Source organism: Gymnoscopelus braueri (genome assembly GCF_963280865.1).
Source record: "Gymnoscopelus braueri genome assembly, chromosome: 14".
Taxonomy (NCBI): domain Eukaryota; kingdom Metazoa; phylum Chordata; class Actinopteri; order Myctophiformes; family Myctophidae; genus Gymnoscopelus; species Gymnoscopelus braueri.
In genome coordinates, this window is record NC_137619.1 from 45,965,596 (window position 1) to 45,980,744 (window position 15,149).

Below are 15,149 nucleotides of genomic sequence, written 5' to 3' on the forward strand. Positions count from 1 at the left end.
AATTGATTAGTGGAACGGCACCCTTAATGACCTGGAGGCCGAGGGTCTGTGTACACAGAGGTACCCCATGTACCCCGCGTACCGGGTAGGAAGCTCAAAATCCATTTTCAAGTCAATAGCAGAACAAGCTGTTTGACATGGGCAGAGATTTTTTCATGGCCGCGCAACCCACATATTCAGCTGTGTCAGGCTCGTTCCTCAAATGCAGGTTCCTTACAGAATCCTAAACAGGCTTAACAACGGTATCAAAGTTACGTTGCCAAGAAGCATTTACTTCTGGAGAAATAATCTTACCAAACACAAACCTCCAAACTTTTTTGTTTTATATTTATTGTTTATGTACACAAGTGAAAGCTACATCAGTCGTTTGTAGTAATCCTGTGTGTGTATGTGTGTGTGTGTGTGTGTGTGTGGTGTGTCACAGTCCCACCTGTTCGTGCTGCAGCTGGTCCACAGGCCGTCGGTGCGCTCCGTCCTCCAGGGGTTGCTGAAGAAGAGACTGCTACCGGCCGAGCACTGCATCACCAAGAGTATGGACACCCACAGTACAATCACTTTACACCACGAGTACATGAGACATGAGACATGAGATATCGTCGCTGTTGGGCAGACACCTCGTATCTCTCCATATTAACCCTTTAAGACCGGGAACGCAGCATCTGTGTGTCATTTTTAGATTTCGTTGGGCTATTAAAAAATAGCAGATATACAAGCTCATAGCGCGGCACCGAGTGCTATGAGCTTGTAGATCTGCTATTTTTGAAAAATCATGAAAAGTTGTGACATTTGTAACTCAAAACTTTGCTTCTGGGGGTTCCTGGAACTAAATATTTTACAAATGTTCGCTTTAAAAGATATATAATCCGAGATTTTGCCACGAATGCGCTATGAGCTTGTAGATCTGCTATTTTTGAATAGCCCAAAGAAATCTAAAAATGACACGCAGATGCTGCGTTCCCGCTCTTAAAGGGTTAAATCATTTTAGTTTTTCCATGCGTCACACAAAAGCATCAAAAGTAGCAGATCTGCAAGCTTGAAACGCGGCTCAAGCTTGTCGATCTGCTACTTTTGCTATTTTTTAAATCCTGCAAAGTAACAGTTTTGGACATATGAGGTTTCCACCCCGACAGAGACGATGTCCTCCACTCTATTACTTTACATTTGCTTTACACCAGTACATGAGATCACGCTAGCTTCAGCAATGCATGTTTGCCTTAGTATGCCTTGCAATGCGTTGCTGCTGCTTGTTAACTTGTGCAGTGGTTCTTGTTTTGGGAACATCTTTGTTTAGGAGCTGTGGATTACATACAGATAAAGATACAAATGGCAACATAAGCTAAGCATGGTTAGATCACAGAGATGTATAAGGCTGTAGTTCTCAAAGTGGGGTCCGGGGACCGGCGAGGGGTCATTGAGGGGGTTCCGAGGAGGGGTCCCCAGAAAAAAGAGGAACAGTTTAGATTCATTATTATATCCCTAAGGGCTCTGTTTTCCCCTGGGGTGGGTTTTTTATAGATGTACGTATATCTCCCCTGCCCTTAAATGGTTGTCTAGTGTGCTGAGCAGGGAGTAATGTATTAGCAGAGCCTGAACGCCAAGATCGAATATAATATTCACACTTGTATCTACATTTATATATAAATAAAATGTTCCAAGTTGGGTTTTCAAGTGGTGGCCTAATACCTATCAATGTGGGGGGACTGGGGGTCCTTGACACGAAAATCATTGAAAACCGCTGAACTAGCGATCATCGTTGGTGAGGAGGTCCTCCTATCTAAAGTCATTCTCCGTCTGTCCAGTTAAGCGGAACTTCAGCAGCGTAGCGGCGTCAGCAGGCAACACCACGCTCAACGGGGAAGACGGCGTGGAGCAGACGGCCATCAAAGTGTCGCTAAAATGCCCCATCACCTTCAGACGCATCCAGCTGCCCGCACGGGGGCACGACTGCAAACACGTCCAGGTAGGTGATTGATTGATTTAATATTTTATTAGTCAGAAATGTTAACGGCACGTGGTACAGTAAGATGTTAAGGCTGAAAGGATAACACAAAAAAGTCCTGGGGACTTGTTTTCCATTGTGGTCCTTGTTTCCGTTGTGGTCCTATGTATTCAATTAAACATTCGGCGAAGATCTTACAAGCTCACAACAGCGTTGTGGGCTTTTAAGATCTGCTATTGTAAGATTGTGCGTTGAAGGAAGCATAAGCTCAGTTCGGGGCTCTCCCCAGGCTGGCAGAGGGAGAGAGGGCCCAGGATTACAGCTTAGGCAATTGGCACTGGGTGAAAAAATGGGTCACAAAAAAGAGAAAAAAAACTTTCCCAGACACTGATGGATGACATAACAGTTTTATTATTATTATTATTATAATTATGACATTATAACATATATCTGTAATGTTGTTGTTATTTCTTGTTTTGACAGTGCTTTGATCTAGAGTCGTACCTGCAGCTCAACTGTGAGAGGGGGACGTGGAGGTGTCCTGTATGCAAGTAAGTGAAAGCACATTACCAATGTCACATTAAGCCTAAAGGCTGTGACACGCTGAGTGTCCCTGAAATTAACCCATTAAGACCGGGAACGCATCTGTGTGTCATTTTTTGATTTCTTTGGCTATTCAAAAATAGCAGATCTACAAGCGAGTGCCGCGCTATGAGCTTGTAGATCTGCTATTTTATTTTTTAAATCGTGAAAATGTGTGCGACTCTTTGAATATATATATACAGTATATATGTTTTAACTCCGATCTGTGCTTCTGGGCGTCCCTGGAACAACATATTTTGAGATGGGGGTCCGCGGCCAAATACATATCATTTTGGGGGTCCTTGAAGTTGGAGCACCACTGATTATAGCAACATGAAAGTTTTTTCAAAAAACTGTTTGTAGAATATATTCAAAGATTTGCACAAATGTTCACGATTTAAAGAAAATAGCCAAAGAAATCTTAAAATTACACTCAGATGCTTTTGCGTTGCTCCAACTCATTTTGGATGGGCTGTGCCGCGCATCGATGCTCCAAAATAGAACCGAGATCTGAGAATCAATTGGACGCGTCAACAGCTTAGTCTAATTGACGCCTCCGGTGTAGCTGCAGCCATAGTAACCAATGTTTCGTCTCTGTCGGGTGGAAACCTCATATGTCCAAAACTGTTACTTGGATTCAAATAAAAAAGTAGCAGATCCACAAGCTCAAAATGCGTCATTTGGCGCCGCGTTTCGAGCTTGCAGATATGCTACTTTTGATGCATTTGTGTGACACTGTAGTGTGATCAAGTAGGGCGTTAATTTACGAAATAACACAAAAAGTTAGAATATGGAGATAAGAGGTTTCTGCCCGACAGCAACGGTTTGATAATGTGCGCGTCTGACGCCAGGGTCCATGATGTCTGCTTGGTGCAGAATGTTGCTAACAGAACACAACTCTTGTCCTCCGCAGTAAAACAGCGTTACTAGAAGGTCTGGAGGTGGACCAGTACATGTGGGGAATCCTCAACGCCATCCAGAAGTAGGTTTCTACACTTCTCTTCCTTATTCCTAAAGCCTGATTTATACTTAGTCGCATGCCAAAAATAGCCGATCTTTATAGATCCACTGTTTGCGGCGCGAAACACGGGGGCACAACTAATTATGAATGAAGCATAATCTCATTTGCATCCCAACTGCACAATTAAAAGAAAAGGTAGAAGCAGGCCTGTCACAATTATTACATAATCGGCCTAATCGCAATTATTTTTTGCATAATCGTTTCCAATATTTTCCAAAAAAAAATATTCAATATATGTCAGTAATTTCTTTTTTTCTTTTTGAAGTTATTTGTAATCTGCCCTGTGCAATTTTTGATCATGAAGCCTAAAAGGCAAACAAAAATTAAGTTATTATTCATATTATGTTCCAATGTTCAATGCCAAAAAAAAAATGTAATCGTTAATCGCAATTATTTGAGTGACGATTAATCAGCATCTTAAATAAATGTGTAATCGTGACAGCCCGAGGTCAGTGTTGCCAGATTCTGTGAGAGAAACAAGCAACCAGGTCTAGGAAAACCAGCCCAAAAGAAGCGACTGTGGGCCACATGAGCACTTTAACATATACATCAGCTATTTGAAAATAGCAGATCTACAAGCTTACAACGCGACGCGTTGTAAGCTTGTAGATCTGCTATTTTAAAATAAAATCTTGCGGGGAAATTATAATAAGCAGATCTGGCAACCCTGCCCGAGGTAGAAGTTGAGAAGTTGACGAGAGTTCCGTTTGTTGCTAATAGCTCCGAGTTTGAGGAGGTCACCATTGACCCTACGTGTAGCTGGCGACCTGTGCCCATCAAGTCTGAGATCCACATCAAGGAGGACCCCGACGGACCCCTGGCCAAGCGCTTCAAGACCATGAGCCCCAGCCAGATGACCATGCCCAACGTCATGGAGATGATCGCCCAGCTGGGGCCCGGCCCCGGTCACGCTCCCGGTCCCAGCCCCTACCCGTCACACCCTGCTCAGCACGCTGGCGGCAATGGTGACCAGTACCCGGGAGGACCAGGTAAACCATGGTTATCCCTCTTATTACACACGGCCACTTAAAGGGATAGTTCACCCCAATTTCTATCGATTAGTCACCCCATGGAGACTTGAATTCATGGATACTTTTTAGTTTTTGTCGCATTCCTAAGCCAATAATTTGATGACCAGCGGACCGGTATGCAGCGGTTCACAAATAGTCTCCTTTGTATGTCCTACCGGAACCGCTGCCGGTCATCAAATGATTGGCTTAGGAATGCAACAAAAACAAAAAAATATCCATGAATTCAAGTGTCCTTGGGGTGACTAATCGATAGAAAAGATTTTGGGGGTGAACTATGCCTATATATAGATAAATAAATTAATAAAATGATTTATTTAAAAAGGATTTTAAAGCATTTTTTTAACTGTCAGTGCCATGCTCTCCTATGGTAAAGACTGTCTGCCATAGATTCCTATGGTAAAGACTGTCTGCCATGCAATCCTATGGTAAAGACTGTCTGCCATGCACTCCTATGGTAAAGACTGTCTGCCATGCAATCCTATGGTAAAGACTGTCTGCCATGCAATCCTATGGTAAAGACTGTCTGCCATGCACTCCTATGGTAAAGACTGTCTGCCATGCACTCCTATGGTAAAGACTGTCTGCCATGCACTCCTATGGTAAAGACTGTCTGCCATGCAATCCTATGGTAAAGACTGTCTGCCATGCACTCCTATGGTAAAGACTGTCTGCCATGCAATCCTATGGCTGCCATGCACTCCTATGGTAAAGACTGTCTGCCATGCACTCCTATGGTAAAGACTGTCTGCCATAGATTCCTATGGTAAAGACTGTCTGCCATGCACTCCTATGGTAAAGACTTTCTGCCATGCACTCCTATGGTAAAGACTGTCTGCCATGCACTCCTATGGTAAAGACTGTCTGCCATAGATTCCTATGGTAAAGACTGTCTGCCATGCACTCCTATGGTAAAGACTGTCTGCCATGCACTCCTATGGTAAAGACTGTCTGCCATGCACTCTGTCTGACTGACTTTTTTTTCGTAAATTCGTAAAGAATGCCCTACTTGATCATACTACAGCGTCACACAAAAGCATCAAAAGCAGCAGATCTGCAAGCTCGTTTTGAGCTTGTAGATCTGCTACTTTTGAATTTGAATCCTAAAAAGTAACAGTTTTGGACATATGAGGAATCCACCCGACAGAGATGAGTTATAATATGCATTTTTTTGCCAGAGAAACAGTCCTAAATATTGAGTCTGGAAAAAATGTTAGTTGTTTATCCAGTTTTGTTTTGTTGAAACGTTTTTATTTTTTTCCTTTTGTGTTTTTTCTGTTTTTTAAACATAATTATGGCTCATGTCGTGGTGAAGTTTTGTACACCTTTTCATTAACACAAAGAAATGTTTATGTTTCTCCAGGCAACAGTTACCACGGCCAAGGGAGCTTTGACTTCCCTCACGGTAATCCATCTGGAGGGGGAGGCCCCCCTTTGAATGACTTCATGCACGGACCACCGCAGCTCTCCCATCCCTCGGACGGCCCTGGGGGTCTCCTTCCGCACGACAAGCCCCTCAGCCATGGCATGAGTGACTCGGTGAGTGTAGCGGCTTCTCACTTGACTCTGCCATAGGGTTAGGGTTCAGTGGTTCATTGAAATTAATTGATATAATTGAAAAATTATCTATAAGCGATAATTTTATGAAATAATCGATTAATTATCAATCCCTGTTTTGGGCATGTCATTATAGGTGAATGAAATGTAAAAAAAATAACATAAATAGTGAAAATAGTTCATAACTCGAACAATTAAAGCCTGGAAAAATACATCTTCACCAGGTGACATTAAAATGTTTTCACGTTCTTTTTTGCCTGCATCCTGTTATTAAAAAGGTTTTAATTGTCCAAGCTTGCTCCAGTGCCTTAATGCTTACTGGTCCCGCTCCTGAGATGCACCGGACTAGCCTGAATTTAGCTTAGGCACGGTGGAACCTCCTTTATTCCATATGGCAGATGTGTTTGTTAAGTTTTTATTTATTTATTTCATAATGCACTGTAGGTGAACAGCTCCCGAATTTAGTTTACAAAGTATGAAACTAGCTGTTGCAAACGTGAAATGAATAAATATGGGGTAAATGCATGGCCCATTTCTCACCTAAAATGACATAGACAGCTATTTCTGAGCTATTTCTGTTTGTACTGTACAGTAAACTGCTATTGTAGCCTACTTCACAACCACCAGAGACAGACATGTCTGGTCTGCACTGGCTGGCTGCTGCCCAATACGCGCCTGCAAAGCTCCCCACCACACACAATGTCGCCCACATAGAGCTGCACATGCGGCTAAACCTCTCGAGGGTAGCTGCCTGAACTAGCTGGCAGGCTACGCATCATTAATGCCGATTTTGAAAAGGCCATCATGAAAAGGAATAGAAATAGGTCTATGATATTTACTGGTGCATATTCGATCGCGACATATGGCCACTAATTCCGCAAACGTTGATTTTGTCAACATGCAGTGACAGTGGGGACTTAAAATCATACGGCCACTGCAAGCTTATAATTAAAACGTTGTGCAACAGCATGGACTATGCAATGACAAGTAATCCACAATACTGACCATGATACTGACATGATACTGACCATGATACTGACATGATACTGACCATGACACTGACATGATACTGACCATGATACTGACATGATACTGACCATGACACTGACATGATACTGACAATGACACTGACATGATACTGACCATGACACTGACATGATACTGACCATGACACTGACATGATACTGACCATGACACTGACCATGATACTGACATTATACTAACCATGATACTGACCATGACTAACCATGCTACTGACCATGCTACTGACCATGATACTGACCATGACTAACCATGCTACTGACGTGATACACGCCCCTGTCATCGCTCTTTGGTTCTGGCGACGGCACTTTTGGTGTGAGCGGCGCTTTAGCCAGCATGTGTCCTGCTAGGTCATGCTTCACCATATAATGTTACAGCTGTACATGTACTATATGCTGCTCACAGCTTTCCATTCAGAAGGCCTGGTCCCTATTAGTCATGCTGGAACTCATTTGGCTTCTTCTGTCTTTCTTTCCCCACATTCCTCCTTAATCTCTTTCTTTCTGACTCTCTCTCTCTTCTCTGTCTCCCCCCCCATCTCCCCCCACCTCCCCTAAACCCCCAGATGTCTCACCCCGATCACTCCCATAATTCCATGCAACAGAGCTTGCATGCGTCTCCCCACCACGGCAGCCAATCAGGGCAGCCCTTACATCACAGCGGCCAGTCAGGGCAGAGCTCCTTGCATCACAGTGGTCAATCGTCGCAGCAGCCGCCTCCGCCTCGCCAGTCGCAGCCTCCGCCCCAGCAGCCTCAGCAGCCCGGGCAGAACAGCCACCCCCCCCACGGTGACCTGAGTTTTAACCCTTCCTCAGACGGGCCCATGGGTCAGGGCAACCAGGACATGCCTGAACCCTCACTGGATGTAAGTGTGGGTGTCTTTGGGTAGTTGGAGATACTAGAGACCAGGTGTCATGGTGTGTTGGGTGCCCCTATACCAGGGTATAGTGGGTGCCGAGATGTCCAGTGGTGCCGCAGAATACTTTGATAATATTTGGAATTCATCAATATAACTTCAGTTTAACCACTTAGACCCTGAGTTTCACTGCACTTGGTGCGTTCTTTTTCAATCTACACCAAATGACGTATCAATTCATATTTTGTCATTGTCAATCAGCAATTTTTCAGCGAGTGGCACTAGTATTTAATCACTCCTTCACGCTCTGGCTTTCCAGTAGTCGAAAGTAAACTAAGTACCGGTACATTTATTCAAGTACTGCACTTAAGGGCAATTTTTATGTACTTTTACTTTACTTGAGTGTTAAAGAAAACCCATTATACATTATGCTTTTACTCCACTACATCTCAGAGGCAAATATTGTGCTTTTTCTCCACTACAATTATTTGACTGCTTTACTTGACTGTTACTAGTTACTTTGTAGATTTAGATTATTATTGCAGAATATAAATTAAGCATTAAGCCCTTTGTTATACTTTTGGCTATTAAAATTAAGAAAAAGTTGAATACTTCTACTTTGGTACGGTAAGTATATTTTGGTGCCAATACTTTTGTAAAATGTACAAAAATACAAATGTTGTATACAATACAAAGTCTTTACAGAGTGCTTTTATATTGTGGTATTACTGCTTTTACTCAAGTAATATCCTTGCTGTCGGGCTGAAACCTTGTATCTCCATATTTCAACTCTTTATGTTTTTACGTAAATGAACGCCCTATTTGATCATATCACAGCGTATACACATAAGTATAAAAAATATCAGATCTACAAGCTCAAAACGCATCGCCACGCGAGCTTGTAGAGCTGATATTTTAGCAATTTTTCAAATTTGAATCCTGAAAAAGTAACAGTTTTGGGCGTACAAGGTTTCCCAAGTGCTTCCTCTTCCAACCCCTTGTGTCCTTCTCTCTGGCTTCCACAGCTGCTTCCAGAGCTAGCCAATCCAGACGAGTTACTATCCTACCTGGACCCCCCGGACCTGCCCAGCAACAGCAACGACGACCTCCTCTCCCTGTTTGAAAACAACTAAAGACTCTTCACACCCCCCCCCCCCCCCCTCCTCAAAAAACAACCCAGGCTTCCTCCTCCTCCTCCTCCTCCTCCTCCTCCACATACACACACAACACCATAGAGACGCCATGGTCGACCAGCTATGTATGCACACACAAAACACACACAACAAACAAACTGTCTGGCGCTCAAGTTTGCTGTGGGCACGTCATCATGTGGAACGCGGTGGTTCTCAAATATCTTTTATTTTATTTCAAGGACCAATAAGAGCGTCCAAATGGAGCCATTCGGTTGTATTTGTACGCTCTCGGAGTCAGCAGACCTGTAAGGGTCCATTTGGAATTGGGAACCCCCCCCCCCCCCCTCAAGGAAAAGGAACCATGGAACCCACTTTGAAAACAGGAGGTTTAGCCATTGCCTCTTTGAGGGGGGGGGGACTTACTCGATGGGAACCGTGCGGCCCGGTCGCGTCCTCCTCACCCCCCCTCCCTTCTTCTTGGTGTTAAAGGTTCCAACACCCCCCCCCCACCCCCACCTCACCCCCACCGCCCTCTGATTCTCAAACACACCATCCACAGTCATTGTTGGCTGACTATAAAGTGATATTATATATAGACATATGATATCTGTGACTGTTCCAATGGAAAACTGTGCAGCTATAATCAGTTTGCGTGTTTTGCAACACAAAAAGAGACAAAGAAGAGAAAGCCCCGTTTGGGGGGGCTTTAAGGAGGAAGAGAAAAAAAAAGTGTTGTAGCTTTTTAAATTATGATTTCTTTTCTCCCTTTTTTGTGAAAAAGTTGAAGAAAAAGAAAAAAAATATGGATGGGAGGGGAATGACATTGTCTTGTGATTTTATCCTTGTTTTGAAGTGTGTTCTTCCAAGACTTGGGTTTCGGCCATGCCCTTTGACACCCTACTTCCCAGCGTGTCTGTGTGCGTGCGTGTGTGTGTGTGTGTGTGTGTGTGTGTGTGTGTGTGTGTGTGTGTCTGTGTGTGTGTGTGTGTGTGTGTTTCCTGATGGACATGACTTTTTCCTACAAACAGGAAGCTAATTGGAACTCAACACAGGACCTCAGCAGAACGACAGCGCTCTAAGGACGAGCCACAATGTTCTTCAGCGTCGACAGAGAGGATTGAACAAGCTGTCCCCTGATACCATTCTGCAATGAAATGTGTGTGTGTGTGTGTGTGTGTGTGTGTGTGTGTGTGTGTGTGTGTGTGTGTGTGTGTGTGTGTGTGTGTGTGTGTGTGTGTGTGTGTGTGTGTGTGTGTGTGTGTGTGTGCGCGCGCCTGTGTGTGTGTACTTGTATTACTATACTTGTGAGGGCCAAATGTCCCCACGAGTATAATAAGGTTAAAAAATAAAAGATTCAGGTTGGAAAATAGGCGATCTACAAGTTCACGACTTGCTTGTAGATCTGCATTTTTTGGGGGCCTATTTTTCAGCTATTTTCAATGCCGTCCTAAACTAGTAACTAAAGTATAGTTTGTGTGTGTGTGTGTGTGTGTGTGCGCGTGTGCGTGTGCGTGCGTGCGCATGCATTCCTCTCAGCACTGTGAATGACAGTGGCGAGAGGAATCTGACTGAAGTGATTGAGACAGGAAAGCGAGAGAATGACACTGAGTGAATGAAAGAGAAGAAATCCATCCACCTGAAGAAATCAGTGCATCTGTCCCTTTTCTCTGTTGAGCCTGATTTAAATACATAGTCGCGAGCTGATGTCGAGCTGATCGTAAACATAGCCGATCTACAAGCTCACAAACCCGCGGCGCGTTTGTGAGCTTGTAGACAGGATGTTTTTGCCTTGCGATGCGACAAAACGTAAATGGGACTTCAGGGGCCATGTCCACAGAAAATGTTTTTTGAGCACCTGTCTGCCATGCATAAAGAATTAATGGTAAAGGCGCTCTGGTGCGCTCCTCTTCCCAGCGGCCGGGCATCGCGCTTCAGCACTTTCGGCACCCAGGGTTGTTTTTTTTGGCCACGGCGCCCCTGGGCGCTTCAAGCAGACAATAGTCCCAACTTTTGACCACACCGCAACCACGATGAAGTCCATGTTTACTTTGTTTCAGCTAAGCTATTTGTGGTAAACGCAGACGACCCAACGTTCGAACAAACGGCACCGGTTGATGGGTTCGAACGCTTTGCGGGCATCAATAAACGCTGCGTGCGAGGCCCCTGGGCATGATATCGTCTCTGTCGGGTGGAAACCTCATATGTCTAAAACTATTACTTTTCAGGATTCAAATTCAAAACGGCAAAGGTTTTGAGCTTGCAGATCTGCTACTTTTGATGCTTTTGTGTGACGCTGTAGTACGATCAAGTATAGGGCGTTAATTTACAAACAAACACAAAAAGTTAAAATATAGAGATATCCAAAGCGCTCCTCCGGCCCCAAAATGACAAATCTTTCTGTGGACACTGTGCCCCTTATTCCACGCTGTCAGGTCCTGGTGATACTTACTGTGACGTCTTGTCGCTCATCAACTTCCTTCAGTACTGTTTTGTTCATGTGCATGTGTGCCAACAGCTTCTTTTCTATTTGTCTGGACTAAAAAACATGCTCGATCAAATTCGATTTTCGTCCTTCTTGTCCCGTTCATATTTAATGTTTTCTTGCTAACTTGTGTATTGTCGCTTATCATTGTCTCTGTGTGTTTTATCATCGTCCCACTTTGAAAGCAACCACTTAAGCCCTGTCTTGTACTTTAAAAAACTTCTACAAATAGTGAAAATAGCTATAGCTATGCAATAGCCATTTAAATAGCTATTTTAATAGCTTTATAAATAGCTATTTTACACAAGCTCAAGATATGCTGTGAGCTTGCAGATCTGCAATTTTCGCTATTTTTATTTATTTTATATTTTACACATTTCTTAAACTTCTCGAACATTTTTCAACTATAATAGCCCATACGTCCAAAATAGGGACCCCAGCGTTAAAGCGGTTAATAGGAGATACACGTCACCAAAGTTTAGTTTTCCCATAAGGGGTTTCCCTTGTCATTTTGGCTGGTATAAGAACAGGATCATATATCATCCCACAGGCTTTATAAGTTATAAAATCACTGTACTTTATAAACGTCTGTTGTACTGGAATTCCTTTACTCATTTTATTACCGTTGAACTACATTAGTAATTTTTTTGGAAGAACATTATGCATGATCCAACAATGTTTCCAGAACTGTTGTATAAATAATATACCCTTTGTGAATACTTTGTGACTGTACAGCTCTGTACCTATCTGTTAAAGGCAACTCAGTACACAATACACACACACACACACACACACACACACACACACACACACACACACACACACACACACACACACACAGTATGTACACGCACAAGCACACGTACACACGCATTTCCTGATAAATACCCCATTCATGTAGTGAATCAGTCAAAAACATACCCTTTGCATTACTTCCTTATCCGTTGACGTACCATTTTAAGTACTCCGTACAATGAGGTTAACCACTTAAACTAAGTCCTTAGTGAAGGAACTGTACTTGGAGTGAACTGTACTTGGAGTTTTTCTTTTCCCGTCTACACCAAATGTCTTTGCCAAAAATAGCCGATCTACAAGCTCACGTTCGGTTATTTTTGTCTGAATATGGATGCTGGGGTTCAAGTGGTTAAAAAACAAGCTTTACTTTTCTTTCCTCTTGTCAATACACATCTGTCAGATTTGTATGAGCTGTTTGTTTGTTTTTTCTTCTTTTTTCTAAAAGAATGTCAATGAGGGTCAGAAGTTCAAAATTGCCCCCACATTATGTAATTTGTTAATTAATGAAACAAGTGACCTCTTCATTTTTGTTTTAAAATGAGAATGTGAAAAACTAATATTATCTGGATTGTTTTTACGGCCTGGTATGTGTATTGATAACCATGCTTTGCAGAGAGAGAAAAAAGTGTGTGTTGTTTTGTTTTTTGTTTAGTTTTTTCATCACATTTTATATTGCTTTAAATTATTTTTGTCCAGTGTTTTTATGATAGGTATGAATTGGTTTATATAATTTTATGCAGGCGAAGAAACTGCAAGTGTTCGTCGTAGACTTAAAAGTCTCCCGTTTTTTAAAAAAAGATTTTGCAGTCATTGGAATAACTAAACATGACTTCGGCTAGTCTCCAAAGTTGATCAGATCACTTGCGTATAACACAGTGGAAGCATTAAGATGTTCTGTTTGTTTGTTTGTTTGTTAAAGACAATGCACTGCCACATTGGGATGTTCCATTTCCATACTGGGTGTGTCACATACAGTAGCTGTTTATGTTTTGCCCTCCAACACAAACTTTGAATGATCCCTGGGGCCCTGCCACAAAAGAATTACAGTTTTGGTTGTGGAAATCGGAGGCGTAGAAACAGTCAATGCAATTCACCTGATAAATGAAATTATTTGGCGCTCGGAACCCCCCCCCCCTTCTCTGAGATGCTGTGTGTGTGTGTGTGTGTGTGTGTGTGTGTGTGTGTGTGTGTGTGTGTGTGTGTGTGTGTGTGTGTGTGTGTGTGTGTGTGTGTGTGTGTGTGTGTGTGTGTGTGTGTGTGTGTGTGTGTGTGTGTGTGTGTGTGTGTGTGTGTGTGCGCGTGTGTGTGGCATTCATGTACATAATGTAAATGTTAAAGAGAGAGACAACCTTAACACAAACATTTTATTCATTTTCTCCCGGGGGGCATTTGCATAGTGTATTTAGAATTTTGTAAAGCTTGCATTACTCCCGTCAAAGACATTGAAATGGAGAAAATGAGTTCCGTGGTTCCATAGCGTCCGTGCAGACCTCTCTTAAAGCCTGACTTGTACTTGGTCGTACGACGGTTGTGGGCGTGCGCCGAAAATAGCCGACCCACAAGCTTCTGGGTCGGCTGTTTTCGGTCGCGCGGCACCGGCATACGACGGAGGATAAATGAGGCTTTACGGCGCCTGTTCATGTAAAAAATACTTTATGTACCTCTCCACGCAGGGGCTTGAAGAAAAACAAAAACACATTTTTCCTTTGTGTATATTAAACTTCTGTGTATTTCTCTATTACCTGTGTACTTTATAAAGGTGCTGCAAAATGATAAAGAACCTTTTGAGGTATAATTGGGACTTGGAGACGTGGGGCCGTGTGCGGTTCCCAAACACTGTTTCCAAATTTACAGTTTGTACAATTTTGTCAAATTTACAGTTTTTATGCAATTTGGCAAAATGATGCTATAAAGGTACAATCTGAAATGATTGGCACAGCAGAAGACACTTAGTCTCTTTGGTTTTGTACATTCTATGTACAATCATTTCATATTCTAAACTGGTCAGAAAAAAACATATTGTGATTTTTAGTCTTGCAAATCTGTATGTAGTTATAGATGATGTGACATCCTAATATTTATCTAATAAATATGTATTCAGGTGAAACACAGTCAATGTTGTTTGTGTCTTTTGATATACTTGGTTCATTTATTGTTTCACATCATGTATCTTGGATGCGAGAGAGAAAGAATGGCACGTGAACGAATGGATGGATGAAAGCAAATGAGAAAAAATGAATTATCTGCTAATCAGATACCCGCATTCCCAGATCTGATCATGTCAGTATCATTGTCAGTATCTGATCATGTCTGACTCGTGCTGTTAAATGCACTGTATTTAAAAACTACTTTTGGCAATGGACTACATCTGTGCAGGATTTTCAATTGTCAATAAACATGGTGGACAAGTATGCAATGGCTATATGGCATTTTTGTTTGACAAATTACGGGGTGCAACAATCAAACTAATAAGAAAGATCTGTGTTTAAAACTTTCAAAAGTATTGAGAAATTGTCAAAGAAATGTCAAGACTCAATTTGACCAACTATTTATGGGATGTGAACCCAGGATCTTTGGATCGTGTGTAGGGAGTGTCTTTACACAGTGAGCTATTGAACTTGATATTTATCAGAAGCCAAATGGATTCATCACAAAAAGCCAGAGTTTTTTTTCCATTGTGCTCCAAACTGCACAAACAATCCAGACAAGCAACAG

General features: G+C 42.5%; 1 protein-coding gene across 1 annotated transcript in view; it reads left to right on the forward strand.

Moving 5' to 3' along the window:
* LOC308100667 (zinc finger MIZ domain-containing protein 1-like) overlaps positions 1–14,694 on the forward strand; it is a gene marked incomplete at its 5' end in the record, with an annotated part of 141,407 nt that extends 126,713 nt beyond the window's left edge. Inside the window, 8 exons of the mRNA XM_080449733.1 lie at positions 425–530; positions 1,800–1,960; positions 2,423–2,490; positions 3,435–3,503; positions 4,263–4,531; positions 5,934–6,109; positions 7,734–8,033; positions 9,050–14,694. Coding sequence (XP_080305859.1) covers positions 425–530; positions 1,800–1,960; positions 2,423–2,490; positions 3,435–3,503; positions 4,263–4,531; positions 5,934–6,109; positions 7,734–8,033; positions 9,050–9,157 — 1,257 coding nt within the window. The 3' untranslated portion in view covers positions 9,158–14,694. The remainder of the gene's footprint in view (positions 1–424; positions 531–1,799; positions 1,961–2,422; positions 2,491–3,434; positions 3,504–4,262; positions 4,532–5,933; positions 6,110–7,733; positions 8,034–9,049) is intronic.
* Between the last annotated feature and the right edge of the window lie 455 nt (positions 14,695–15,149).